At 46.5% G+C, this 14892-nt stretch overlaps 1 protein-coding gene across 5 annotated transcripts in view; it reads right to left on the bottom strand.

The window, feature by feature from the left end:
- The window catches only part of kalrna (kalirin RhoGEF kinase a), a 253945-nt gene that overhangs the window by 72029 nt on the left and 167024 nt on the right, over positions 1 to 14892 (bottom strand). For all 5 annotated transcript variants that reach the window (XM_075480381.1, XM_075480382.1, XM_075480384.1 and 2 more), the window contains exon 38: positions 10695 to 10797. In XM_075480381.1, the coding sequence (XP_075336496.1) occupies positions 10695 to 10797 (103 nt within the window). The remainder of the gene's footprint in view (positions 1 to 10694; positions 10798 to 14892) is intronic.

Genomic DNA, 14892 nt, shown 5'->3' with positions numbered 1-14892 from the left:
TAAACGGGTGGACAGAACCTCAAACAGACAGATAAACGGGTGGACAGAACCTCAAACAGCCGGATAAACGGGTGGACAGAACCTCAAACAGCCGGATAAACGGGTGGAAGAACCTCAAACAGACAGATAAATGGTTGGAAGAACCTCAAACAGAAAGATAAACGGGAGGACAGAACCTCAAACAGACAGATAAACGGGTGGACAGAACCTCAAACAGACAGATAAACGGGTGGAAGAACCTCAAACAGCCGGATAAACTGTTGGACAGAACCTCAAACAGCCGGATAAACGGGAGGACAGAACCTCAAACAGCCGGATAAACGGGTGGACAGAACCTCAAACAGACAGATAAACGGGTGGACAGAACCTCAAACAGCCGGATAAACGGGTGGAAGAACCTCAAACAGACAGATAAACGGGTGGAAGAACCTCAAACACTAAGATAAACGGGTGGAAGAACCTCAAACACAAAGATAAACGGGTGGAAGAACCTCAAACAGCCGGATAAACGGGTGGACAGAACCTCAAACAGCCGGATAAACGGGAGGACAGAACCTCAAACAGCTGGATAAACGGGAGGACAGAACCTCAAACAGCCGGATAAACGGGTGGACAGAACCTCAAACAGACAGATAAACGGGTGGACAGAACCTCAAACAGCCGGATAAACGGGTGGAAGAACCTCAAACAGACAGATAAATGGTTGGAAGAACCTCAAACAGAAAGATAAACGGGAGGACAGAACCTCAAACAGACAGATAAACGGGTGGACAGAACCTCAAACAGACAGATAAACGGGTGGAAGAACCTCAAACAGCCGGATAAACTGTTGGACAGAACCTCAAACAGCCGGATAAACGGGAGGACAGAACCTCAAACAGCCGGATAAACGGGTGGACAGAACCTCAAACAGACAGATAAACGGGTGGACAGAACCTCAAACAGCCGGATAAACGGGTGGAAGAACCTCAAACAGACAGATAAACGGGTGGAAGAACCTCAAACACTAAGATAAACGGGTGGAAGAACCTCAAACACAAAGATAAACGGGTGGAAGAACCTCAAACAGCCGGATAAACAGGTGGAAGAACCTCAAACAGCCGGATAAACAGGTGGAAGAACCTCAAACAGCCGGATAAACGGGTGGAAGAACCTCAAACAGCCGGATAAACAGGTGGAAGAACCTCAAACAGCCGGATAAACGGGTGGAAGAACCTCAAACAGCCGGATAAACGGGTGGAAGAACCTCAAACAGCCGGATAAACGGGTGGACAGAACCTCAAACAGCCGGATAAACAGGTGGAAGAACCTCAAACAGCCGGATAAACGGGTGGAAGAACCTCAAACAGCCGGATAAACAGGTGGAAGAACCTCAAACAGCCGGATAAACAGGTGGACAGAACCTCAAACACAAAGATAAACGGGTGGAAGAACCTCAAACACAAAGATAAACGGGTGGAAGAACCTCAAACAGCCGGATAAACAGGTGGACAGAACCTCAAACACAAAGATAAACGGGTGGAAGAACCTCAAACACAAAGATAAACGGGTGGACAGAACCTCAAACAGCCGGATAAACGGGTGGAAGAACCTCAAACAGCCGGATAAACAGGTGGACAGAACCTCAAACACAAAGATAAACGGGTGGAAGAACCTCAAACACAAAGATAAACGGGTGGAAGAACCTCAAACACAAAGATAAACGGGTGGAAGAACCTCAAACACAAAGATAAACGGGTGGAAGAACCTCAAACAGCCGGATAAACAGGTGGAAGAACCTCAAACAGCCGGATAAACGGGTGGAAGAACCTCAAACAGCCGGATAAATAGGTGGAAGAACCTCAAACAGCCGGATAAATAGGTGGAAGAACCTCAAACACAAAGATAAACGGGTGGAAGAACCTCAAACACAAAGATAAACGGGTGGAAGAACCTCAAACAGCCGGATAAACAGGTGGAAGAACCTCAAACAGCCGGATAAATAGGTGGAAGAACCTCAAACAGCCGGATAAACGGGTGGAAGAACCTCAAACAGACGGATAAATAGGTGGAAGAACCTCAAACAGCCGGATAAATAGGTGGAAGAACCTCAAACACAAAGATAAACGGGTGGAAGAACCTCAAACAGCCGGATAAACGGGTGGAAGAACCTCAAACAGCCAGATAAACGGGTGGACAGAACCTCAAACAGCCGGATAAACGGGTGGAAGAACCTCAAACAGCCGGATAAACGGGTGGAAGAACCTCAAACAGCCGGATAAACGGGTGGAAGAACCTCAAACAGCCGGATAAACGGGTGGAAGAACCTCAAACAGACGGATAAACGGGTGGAAGAACCCATCGGGAGGGTTCCAGAGGTGGTCTGTGAGGTTTTCTCTGTTCAGAAAGAAGATTCTCTGCTTCACTTTATCCCACCCACACATCCATCTGTGCATCATTCCCAAAAACTACCTCAAACATTCTGGAAAATCAGGACAAACTTTTGCTCTCTGACATGAACCGAAGTGGCTTCCAGTCGGCCGTCTGAACGCTGCTGTGGCAGCTAATGGCTGTTTCCTGTCTGTCTGCTTCACACACACACACACACACACACACACACAGTTTAAACATTAACCACAGCTCCCTCCTTCAGGACACTTTTACGGCTCCGAGCCGGCGTCTCGGACCCAGAAATGAAGCAGCTTTCTGGGGTTCCGCTCAGGACTGACAGCAGGCAGAGTTCCACAGAAAAAACCCGACTCCAGCCCGGCGTTGCTGCCGGTCCGACACTAACGGGTGGTCCTGGGCGCTTTGTACTCACTCTGCTGCTCTCCTTGAACAGTTTGAAGTTCATCCACTTTGGCATGTCGACCTCTCCGCGTCCTGCTGCCTCTGACGGCTCCCTCGCTGGTGTCCTCGCCACGAACACCAACACGCCCTCGCACACACCAACACGCCCTCACTCTCTCTCCGCTCGCTGTGAACAAACAGCTTTGTGTTTGATGTGCACACACTGACTGGTTGGGGGGGGTCAGAGTGCTCACATTTCTCCCTGGAAGCTGCCGGTTCACTAAAACACCACCAACCACCAGGCCGTGCACGCCGTGCGCACGCTGTGACACACAGAAGTCATATGACCGACAGATGGCTGCTGTACGGCCGCGGCGTGGACTGAATGCATCCGATTCATGAGCACGCGCACGTGTCAACAGTTGCTGGCAGAGATGGAGGGAAGTCCATCTCCATCTGGGAGGGCCACGGGGCGGCGGGGCCGAGAAGAAGCTTCAAGGAACGGGTCGGTTTCACCTCCAGTCAAACATCAGAGAAGAAAACGAGGATTAAAAGTGGAAAATGTTAAAAATAAATACGTCAGACGGAGAGATTCACTGTTCAGGTTCAAACTAATCCTTCCAGCTTTATGGCGAGTTCCCACCATGCAGTCCGGTAAAGTACGGGTCGGGTCGGTACAGGTCGGTTCAGTCCGGTACGGGTTGGTTCAGTCCGGTACGGGTCGGTTCAGTCCGGTACGGGTTGGTTCAGTCCGGTACGGGTCGGTTCAGTCCGGTACGGGTCGGTTCAGTCCGGTACGGGTCGGTTCAGTCCGGTACGGGTCGGTTCAGTCCGGTACGGGTCGGTTCAGTCCGGTATGGGTCGGTTCAGTCCGGTACGGGTCGGTTCAGTCCGGTACGGGTCGGTACAGTCCGGTATGGGTCGGTACAGTCCGGTACGGGTCGGTTCAGTCCGGTACGGGTCGGTACAGTCCGGTACGGGTTGGTTCAGTCCGGTACGGGTCGGTTCAGTCCGGTACGGGTCGGTACAGTCCGGTACGGGTCGGTTCAGTCCGGTACGGGTTGGTTCAGTCCGGTTCGGGTCGGTTCGGGTCGGTTCAGTCCGGTTCGGTACGGGTCAGTTCAGTCCGGTACGGGTCGGTACGGGTTGGTTCAGTCCGGTTCGGTACGGGTTGGTTCAGTCCGGTTCAGAACGGTACGGGTCGGTACGGGTTGGTTCAGTCCGGTTCGGGTCGGTTCAGTCCGGTTCGGTACGGGTCGGTTCAGTCCGGTACGGGTCGGTTCAGTCCGGTTCGGTACGGGTCGGTTCAGTTCGGTACGGGTCGGTTCAGTCCGGTTCGGTACGGGTCGGTTCAGTCCGGTTCGGTACGGGTCGGTTCAGTCCGGTTCAGAACGGTACGGGTCGGTACGGGTTGGTTCAGTCCGGTACGGGTTGGTTCAGTCCGGTACGGGTCGGTTCAGAACGGTTCTCTTATTTCAGTGTTTCCACTACCACCAAAGCGTACCAGTTCCATGGAACCTGTTACCAGGGGGAGGAGTCTCTGCCTCAGGGGGAGGAGTCTCTGCCTCAGGGGGAGGAGCTTCAGTATCTCTGGATCTCAGTCAGCAGTAATGAGGGCGCTGCTCCGGCCCAGAAGGAAAAGCTTTCAGGCTGCTGCCCCACCTTTGCCCCACCTTTGCCCCACCTTTGCCCCACCTTTGCCCCACCCCTCACCTGTGGGCTCAGATCTGGCTGATTAGCAGCGGTTAACAGCCGATTGGCTGCTGAACCCAAAGATCCTCCATCTCTGTGACAGACTCGATGCATTAACTGCTTCTCCTCATTTCAGGGATAAAAAAGGTTTCAGGCCGTTTCCCGACCAGAGAGCATGAACTTTCACGGCGTCTGGCTCATGGAGAAACACCATTTTTACCCTGACTGGAGGCGGAGGCTAAATAAGCATCTGAGCTGGTGGAGGCGGAGCCTCTCGGGCCACTGGAACGAGGCTTTAAATAACAAAGACCACAGGCTGAACCGCAGCCGGCTCATTACGCCGGAACGCGTCACGGGAAAGAGATTCCACACATGCGGCAGGGCCGAATGATCCGTCAGACTGCCTGAGAAACGGCCTCCACGCTCAGGGAAACATCAGGAGCTGTGCGCCTCCTCAGCCTGGAGGCCACAAACACATCTAACCATCTGCGCTGGCATTTTATAAGAGCTGAACAATGCCGCTTCTGTCCTCAGCCATCAGAGCGAGCAGTCATTCCTCACCACCGCAAACCTTATCTCCAGAAAGCATCTTCCTGCCCCCCCCCCCGCCGTGTTTACATGCTGCTCAGATGGAACAAGATGTACGTTAAGGTGGAAAGGCCCGAGAAGCCAAAACAGATCCTCAATCTGCCAGGAAAAAGGATTTCATAACTTACACCTGTAAGAAAGAGCTGAAAGAATGTGTGATAACGTGAGCTAAAACAGGAGCGTTTACACCAAAGATAAGCCGGGGCAGGACTACGGATGGGAATGGAAAACCGGTTCTTGTTGAGAACCGGTTCCCAGTGTTTCAATTCCTTGGAATCGTTTTGGCGATGTTGCAAACGATTCCCTTATCGATTCCAGTGGGCGCGAATGACGTCACCACGCAGCGTTGCGTGGCGAGTCCAGCGCAGCCAGCAGCCAACAGTAAACATGGCGCCCAAGCGGTACAAACGCTCGAAAGTTTGGTTCCACATCCCTAAAAAAGACGACAACAGGGCAACTTGCAAAGTGAATATTTCACCAAAGGGAGGAAATACTACCAACATGCAATAACTATCAATGAATGTCGCGTTTTCGATCCGCTCCGGACTAACGTTGGTGAATCTGAACCCAGCAACGTTAGCAACGTTAGCATGTCCTCGGCTAACACTGCAGGTAGCTAACTAACAAACAGTGCCTATCATGTTAGCACCATTTGCCTGATTGTAAAAGCTGCTGTTAGTAACGGTTAAGGTTAAATGAATGCCTTCTCAGGCATTACATTTAGATGAAATCATGAGAGACAGAGCCTGACTGGCTCAGAGCCAGAGGCTGGTGGTACTACCCCCAGTTCACCTCTACCTCCAGCTTCTCCTTTCACCAGAGCAGGAAGAAAAATCCTGGATGCAAACGACTTAAAACAGAAAGTTTTTACCGTCACACAACGTTTGTAACAGCTCGATATGATGGAGGAAACTGGAGGAAACAACGAGGAGCAAAATCAGAGAAAAAGAGGCAAAATGTCTAAAGTTTGGGAGCATTTCAAAGAAAAGAAAAGAGAAAATAGTGCACAGTGTTGTCCATTGTAAAAGCTAGTTAGCTTAGCACGATGGCACAACGTCAATGCTACAGCATCTCAGCAGAAAGCAGCCAGTTCACATATCGAGTCCACTGAGCGGAACAAACACGAGGGAACATTTCACAGTAGCATTTCAATGGAAATCAGTCGGCTTGTTAGCCTAGAAGGAAGCTAGCGGAGAACAGAAGGAAGGAAGCGGAGAACAGAAGGAAGCTAGCGGAGAACAGAAGGAAGGAAGCGGAGAACAGAAGGAAGCTAGCGGAGAACAGAAGGAAGCTAGCGGAGAACAGAAGGAAGCTAGCAGAGAACAGAAGGAAGCTAGCAGAGAACAGAAAGCAGCTAGCAGAGAGCAGAAGGAAGCTAGCAGAGAACAGAAAGCAGCTAGCAGAGAGCAGAAGGAAGCTAGCAGAGAACAGAAAGCAGCTAGCAGAGAGCAGAAGGAAGCTAGCAGAGAACAGAAGGACGCTAGCAGAGAACAGAAGGACGCTAGCAGAGAACAGAAGGACGCTAGCAGAGAACAGAAGGACGCTAGCAGAGAACAGAAGGACGCTAGCAGAGAACAGAAGGACGCTAGCAGAGAACAGAAGGACGCTAGTAGAGAACAGAAGGAAGCTAGCGGAGAACAGAAGGAAGCTAGCGGAGAACAGAAGGAAGCTAGCAGAGAACAGAAGGAAGCTAGCAGAGAACAGAAAGCAGCTAGCAGAGAGCAGAAGGAAGCTAGCAGAGAACAGAAAGCAGCTAGCAGTGAGCAGAAGGATGCTAGCAGAGAAAAGAAGGACGCTAGCAGAGAACAGAAGGACGATAGCAGAGAACAGAAGGACGCTAGCAGAGAACAGAAGGACGCTAGCAGAGAACAGAAAGCAGCTAGCAGAGAGCAGAAGGAAGCTAGCAGAGAACAGAAAGCAGCTAGCAGTGAGCAGAAGGATGCTAGCAGAGAAAAGAAGGACGCTAGCAGAGAACAGAAGGACGCTAGCAGAGAACAGAAGGACGCTAGCAGAGAACAGAAGGACGCTAGCAGAGAACAGAAGGAAGCTAGCAGAGAACAGAAGGAAGCTAGCAGAGAACAGAAGGAAGCTAGCAGAGAACAGAAGGACGCTGAGGCTTGAGCAAAAGACACTTTTTTCTTCCAAAAACCAACAAATAGTAACTTGGCAGCATCACTTGAGTGTGGGCGGAACCAGGTCAGAATATTCATCGATCCCTGTTAGCTTACAGTCACACAAGCACTTTTCAGGCCATGAGAGGTTTTTTGAAGCAACATCTTGCACATTTGCATACTTTTTGTCAAACAGGTAAAAAATTTGATGAGTTTGTACAGTTGGGCAGATCTTTTGTAAAATATCCTGAAATAAAATGCTTTTCAGCCCAAACGCAACTGCGTCCGATGGAAACCAGGACTGAAACATGAACTCACTGGCACATATACCAAGCGCCAGATTTATAGACGTTGAAATAAATGACAACGCCTCCCATTCAAACTGCTACGGCGAGAGTAAAGACGCCACATAACACTCAGCTGTTTATACTACAGCCTTAACTGCAGAGCGAGTGGGAGGACACCGACAGGAAATGTGCATAAAGATGATTAAAACTAAAAAAATAAGCAAATAAAAGGCTGACTGGCTGAGAAAGAGAAGCAGAGGGGCAAATAAACAACTGTGCAGAGGCGAGGAGAAAAGCACGGCGAGGCATTCATCAAATAAAACCACCAGAAACAGAAGCTTCCCACCCTGAACACACACATCCTCTAAAGCCAGACAGTGGAACATCTGACTGCCAACGCCGGGTTATTATTACAGAACACGAGGAGACGGAGGGAAACAAACAGAGGTGAGAAGACTGGGAGAGGAAGCTGGTTCTGCTGAAGGAGGAGAAAGATGCAAAGGGAGGAGGAGAGGCCCAGATCAGAGGCCTGGCCTTCACTCAGAAGGTCAAACCAGAACCAGACCTGGTCCAGACCAACCAGGAGGACTCATTCCTACCAGGGATGTCCCAGTCCCAGGAGTTCTGCTCACGAGCTTTTTAACCGATCAGGTTTTTCTGCTGCCTGTCCGTTCAATGAGAGAGGATAAAGAAGTGGGAACATTTACTGAGAAGTGAAGAATGAGGGGGTAAACCCTCACTGGCCGACCCGAGGGGTCAAAGGTCAACTCGGGGCTGCTGCTCGGCTGCCGGAGCGTTCATGTTTTCACTCGTTTACAGCAGAAACGTCTCCACGATTCTGTTAAACTCGCACTTAACTCTCAGTTAACTCTCATTTAACTCGCATTTAAATCGCAGTTAACTCGCAATTAACTCACATTTAACTCTCAGTTAACTTTCAGTTAACTCGCATTTAAATCGCATTTAAATCGCAGTTAACTCACATTTAAATCGCACTTAACTCTCAGTTAACTTTCAGTTAACTCACATTTAAATCGCATTTAAATCGCAGTTAACTCACATTTAAATCGCACTTAACTCTCAGTTAACTTTCAGTTAACTCACATTTAAATCGCAGTTAACTCTCAGTTAACTCGCATTTAAATCGCAGTTAACTCTCAGTTAACTTTCAGTTAACTCGCATTTAAATCGCAGTTAACTCACATTTAAATCGCAGTTAACTCTCAGTTAACTTTCAGTTAACTCGCAATTAACTCACATTTAACTCGCAATTAACTCACATTTAACTCGCACTTAACTTTCAGTTAACTCACATTTAACTCACATTTAACTCGCAGATTTTAGGTCTAAAACCAACTTATTGAGCCTGAAAACGAGTTCAGTGACGGGTTGGAAACCAGACGACAGCGAGTTCAGGACCAGACTAAACACACCTCACTGGAAGCTATTTTAACTCCACTTTTCCTCACAGTAAACACAGTTTCTGCCAGAAAAACAGGAAACTGCTGAGCTCCCTAACGGAGTTATTCCTCAGCTGTTTGTGACCGACTCAGATATTCGGTTTTCCCTCCTTTTTAAGTTCAGAGACGGTCCGACACCTTCTGACGAGCTGCACCTTGAACAATAGATGCTTCATCCAAGGTGGCGCAGCCCCGTCTTTACTGGAAGAGATCAGCTTTTTGGATCACAGATCCACGGGAACCCATCAGAGATGGAGCTGCTCCACCCTCCTCACAGGAGATAACAAACACCACCCCGTTTCCACCGCTTTCTCAACTTTCCACCACGGTCAGGCCTCCTCAAACGTGCCATTTAAGATGATCCAACAGTTTCTAAAAACACTTGTAGACCAACACAAAGGGACGGCTCACTGAAGCGTCACAGAAGTGACACCAAATGCTTCTGCTCTTTGACGTTTTCAGGAAAACAGCAGAGGAGGAGCCGAAAATAGCCGGCTGGAGTCGTCCAAATCCTCAAAACAATAAACCCGAGCGGAGCAACAACACACCCACACTCCCAAAGAGCTGGAAAGATTCGGGAGGAGGCCGCGGACAGGCCGTGTGAATGCACGTGCACGATGCGCACGTGCACAGAAACAAAGAAAAGTTTGAGATGTCCGCTGAGACGACAGCCAAAGGAAAGATGAGGCGTGAACAGCAGCGTTAGAGTGTGTGTGTGTGTGTGTGTGTGTGACATTTAGAGGTCGGGCAGTGTGTGGGCGTGCACGGTGAAAAGGCCACAGTGTGTAACATGAGTGTGTGTGTGAGCAGCAGCATGAAGAAGGGGAGGGAAATCAGGTCAAAGCTGCGGAGCCGGAACAACCACACCAAACTCCATTCAAAAATCTGCACGTTTAACCGTTGCTGGCTGCTGTCAAACACACCTGAACCAGAACCAGCCTGAACACCTGGAGACAAAACACCTGGAAACACTCTTCAGTTCAGCAAATATCCAGAAATAATCTGCTGATCAGAGCTAAAACTGGATCAAGATACAGTGACCAGACTGACTGAATAAATCAGGTCAAAGCTGCAGTCGGAACAACTGCACCAAACTCCATTCAAAAATCTGCACGTTTAAACGTTGCTAGCTGCTGTCAAACACAACTGCGTCCCTGAACCAGGCTGAACACCTGGAGACAAAACACCTGGAAACACTCTTCAGTTTGGCAAATATCCAGAAATATATTTATATCTTTATTTATATCCAGAAATATATGGATAGAATATCCGGAACAACAGCACCAAATTCCATTCAAAAATCTGCACGTTTAACTGTTGCTGGCTGCTGTCAAACACACCTGCGTCCCAGAACCAGCCTGAACACCTGGAGACAAAACACCTGGAAACACTCTTCAGTTCAGCAAATATCCAGAAATAATCTGCTGATCAGAGCTAAAACTGGATCAACACACAGACTGACTGAATAAATCAGTCAAACCGACGGGTTCTTTATGCTGCTTTTGCAGCGTGATGCGAGCACCAAAACAAACGTCTTACTTGGATGTGCGCGGCGGGTTGGTAGGCGGCATCAGCGCAGACGCCTGAACACAAGCTGAAGAGGTTTTTCATGGCTCCTCATGACTTTACGTCAGAAACTCCACAGGTTTGTGCCTCTCTCAGAGCTCTGCTGCCCCTGCTGCTGCCCATAGTAGCCGCCCGGGAAACCCCGTAGCACAGAGGCAGCTGCGGGTCATCAGCTCGTCACCTGCCCTCACCTGCGCACGTGCTCAGTCGGGTTTTCCTACCTTGTCGCTGTCCATGGTGTTCTGGGAGGTCCTGGAGGCGATGGAGATGGTGTCCGGCTGGCTGCTGCCGTCCCCCTGGCTGTCTCCGTCCTCGCCGCCCTCCCTGAAAACATCACACAGACCCAATGAAGCGTCCTCACCTCAAAGCTTTTATTCTGATTCCGCTCATCATTTAACCCACAGTGAGGCATTCTTCCATTACTGTGGCCCAGGTCTGTGGGAGGGCCTGCCGGAGAGCCTCAGAGACTGTTAATTTGTTTAAAAGCAGGCTCGAGACACACCTTTTTAACTTGGCTTTTAATTGATTTCCTTCTTATCCTTCTTATATCCCTTTTAACTATTTATGTATGGTGTTTAACTTAGATCCTAGCCTTAGGCTGTTCTCTAGGATAATGTTTTAGGAATAATATCTTATGCCTTTTAAATGTATTTATTGTATTCTGTTATTATTATTATCGTTATTATTATTTTTTTATTTTTTATTATTCATTTATTTTTTTCTTCTATCTATTCTTATTTTATTTTTTATTTTATTTTATTTTTTACTACTTTGAAAACGATTCATTCTGCCTTGTTTTTATCCTCCAGCTTTAGCCCAAACTTTAGCCCAAACTTTAGCCCAAACTTTAGTCCAAACTTTAGCACAAACTTTAGCCCCAAACTTTAGCACAAACTTTAGCACAAACTTTAGTCCAAACTTTAGCACAAACTTTAGCCCCAAACTTTAGCCCAAACTTTAGCCCAAACTTTAGCCCAAACTTTAGTCCAAACTTTAGCACAAACTTTAGCCCCAAACTTTAGTCCACACTTTAGCCCAAACTTTAGTCCAAACTTTAGCACAAACTTTAGCCCCAAACTTTAGTCCACACTTTAGCCCAAACTTTAGTCCAAACTTTAGCACAAACTTTAGCCCCAAACTTTAACCCAAACTTTAGCCCAAACTTTAGTCCAAACTTTAGTCCAAACTTTAGCACAAACTTTAGCCCAAACTTTAACCCAAACTTTACCCAAACTTTAGCCCCAAACTTTAGCACAAACTTTAGCACAAACTTTAGCACAAACTTTAGCACAAACTTTAACCCAAACTTTACCCAAACTTTAGCCCAAACTTTAGCCCAAACTTTAGCCCAAACTTTAACCCAAACTTAGCCCAAACTTTAGTCCAAACTTTACCCAAACTTTAGCCCAAACTTTAGTCCAAACTTTAGTCCAAACTTTAGCCCAAACTTTAGCCCAAACTTTAGCACAAACTTTAGCCCAAACTTTAGTCCAAACTTTAGTCCAAACTTTACCCCCAAACTTTAGCCCAAACTTTAGTCCAAACTTTACCCCAACTTTAGCCCAAACTTTAGCCCAAACTTTAGCCCAAACTTTAGCCCAAACTTTAGCCCAAACTTTACACCCAAACTTTAGCCCCAAACTTTAGCCCCAAACTTTAGCCCCAAACTTTAGCCCAGACTTTAGCCCAAACTTTAGCCCAGACTTTACCCCCAAACTTTAGCCCAAACTTTAGCCCAAACTTTAGTCCAGACTTTAGCCCAAACTTTAGTCCAAACTTTAGCCCAAACTTTACCCCAACTTTACCCCAACTTTAGTCCAAACTTTAGTCCAAACTTTAGCACAAACTTTAGCACAAACTTTAGCCCAAACTTTAGTCCAAACTTTTGCACAAACTTTAGCCCAAACTTTACCCAAACTTTAGCACAAACTTTACCCAAACTTTAGCCCAAACTTTACCCAAACTTTAGCTCCAAACTTTAGCACAAACTTTAACCCAAACTTTAGTCCAAACTTTAGCCCAAACTTTAGCCAAACTTTAGCCCAAACTTTACCCAAACTTTAGCCCCAAACTTTAGCACAAACTTTAGTCCAAACTTTAGCCCCAAACTTTAGTCCAAACTTTAGCACAAACTTTAGTCCAAACTTTAGTCCAGACTTTAGCCCAGACTTTAGCCCAAACTTTAGCCCAGACTTTACCCCCAAACTTTAGCCCAAACTTTAGCCCAAACTTTAGCCCAGACTTTAGCCCAAACTTTAGCACAAACTTTAGCACAAACTTTACCCCAACTTTACCCCAAACTTTAGTCCAAACTTTAGCACAAACTTTAGTCCAAACTTTAGCACAAACTTTAGCACAAACTTTAGCCCAAACTTTAGTCCAAACTTTAGCCCAAACTTTAGTCCAAACTTTACCCAAACTTTAGCACAAACTTTAGCCCAAACTTTACCCAAACTTTAGCTCCAAACTTTACCCAAACTTTAGCTCCAAACTTTAGCACAAACTTTAACCCAAACTTTAGTCCAAACTTTAGCACAAACTTTAGCCAAACTTTAGCCCAAACTTTACCCAAACTTTAGCCCCAAACTTTAGCCCAAACTTTAGTCCAAACTTTAGTCCAAACTTTAGCCCCAAACTTTAGCCCAAACTTTAGTCCAAACTTTAGTCCAAACTTTAGTCCAAACTTTAGCCCAAACTTTAGCCCAAACTTTAACCCAAACATTAACCCAAACTTTAGCACAAACTTTAGCCCAAACTTTAGCACAAACTTTAGCCCAAACTTTAGCCCAAACTTTAACCCAAACTTTAACCCAAACTTTAGCCCAAACTTTAGTCCAAACTTTAGCCCAAACTTTACCCAAACTTTAGCCCAAACTTTAGCCCAAACTTTAGTCCAAACTTTAGTCCAAACTTTGCCCTAACTTTAGCCCAAACTTTAGCACAAACTTTAGCACAAACTTTAGCCCAAACTTTAGCCCAAACTTTAGTCCAAACTTTAGTCCAAACTTTACCCCCAAACTTTAGCCCAAACTTTAGTCCAAACTTTACCCCAAACTTTAGCCCAAACTTTAGCCCAAACTTTAGCCCAAACTTTAGCCCCAAACTTTACACCCAAACTTTAGCCCAAACTTTACACCCAAACTTTACCCCAGACTTTAGCCCAGACTTTAGCCCAGACTTTAGCCCAAACTTTAGCCCAGACTTTACCCCCAAACTTTAGCCCAAACTTTAGCCCAAACTTTAGTCCAGACTTTAGCCCAAACTTTAGTCCAAACTTTAGCCCAAACTTTAGCACAAACTTTACCCCAACTTTACCCCAAACTTTAGTCCAAACTTTAGCACAAACTTTAGCCCAAACTTTAGTCCAAACTTTAGCACAAACTTTAGCACAAACTTTAGCCCAAACTTTAGTCCAAACTTTTGCACAAACTTTAGCCCAAACTTTAGTCCAAACTTTAGCCCAAACTTTACCCAAACTTTAGCCCAAACTTTACCCAAACTTTAGCTCCAAACTTTAGCACAAACTTTAGTCCAAACTTTAGCACAAACTTTAGCCCAAACTTGCCCCAAACTTTAGCACAAACTTTAGTCCAAACTTTAGCCCCAAACTTTAGCCCAAACTTTAGCACAAACTTTAGTCCAAACTTTAGCACAAACTTTAGCACAAACTTTAGTCCAAACTTTAGCACAAACTTTAGCACAAACTTTAGCCCAAACTTTAGCCCCAAACTTTAGCACAAACTTTAACCCAAACTTTACCCAAACTTTAGTCCAAACTTTAGCACAAACTTTAGCCAAACTTTAGCCCAAACTTTAACCCAAACTTAGCCCAAACTTTAGCCCAAACTTAGCCCAAACTTTAGCCCAAACTTTAGCCCAAACTTTAGCACAAACTTTAGCCCAAACTTTAGTCCAAACTTTAGCCCAAACTTTAGCCCAAACTTTAGTCCAAACTTTAGCCCAAACTTTAGCCCAAACTTTACCCCAAACTTTAGCCCAAACTTTAGCCCCAAACTTTAGCCCCAAACTTTACACCCAAACTTTAGCCCAGACTTTAGCCCAGACTTTAGCCCAAACTTTAGCCCAGACTTTAGCCCAGACTTTACCCCCAAACTTTAGCCCAAACTTTGGCCCAAACTTTAGTCCAGACTTTAGCCCAAACTTTAGCCCAAACTTTAGCACAAACTTTACCCCAACTTTACCCCAAACTTTAGTCCAAACTTTAGCCCAAACTTTAGCCCAGACTTTAGTCCAAACTTTAGCACAAACTTTACCCCAAACTTTAGTCCAAACTTTAGTCCAAACTTTACCCCCAGACTTTAGCCCAAACTTTAGCCCAGACTTTAGCCCAAACTTTAGTCCAAACTTTAGCACAAACTTTACCCCAACTTTACCCCAAACTTTACCCCAAACTTTAGT

Source organism: Odontesthes bonariensis, chromosome 12, assembly GCF_027942865.1.
Source record: "Odontesthes bonariensis isolate fOdoBon6 chromosome 12, fOdoBon6.hap1, whole genome shotgun sequence".
In the NCBI taxonomy this organism is placed as follows: Eukaryota; Metazoa; Chordata; class Actinopteri; order Atheriniformes; family Atherinopsidae; genus Odontesthes; species Odontesthes bonariensis.
The sequence above is the reverse complement of the archived record's forward strand: the minus strand, read 5'-3'. Positions and strand labels throughout refer to the sequence as shown.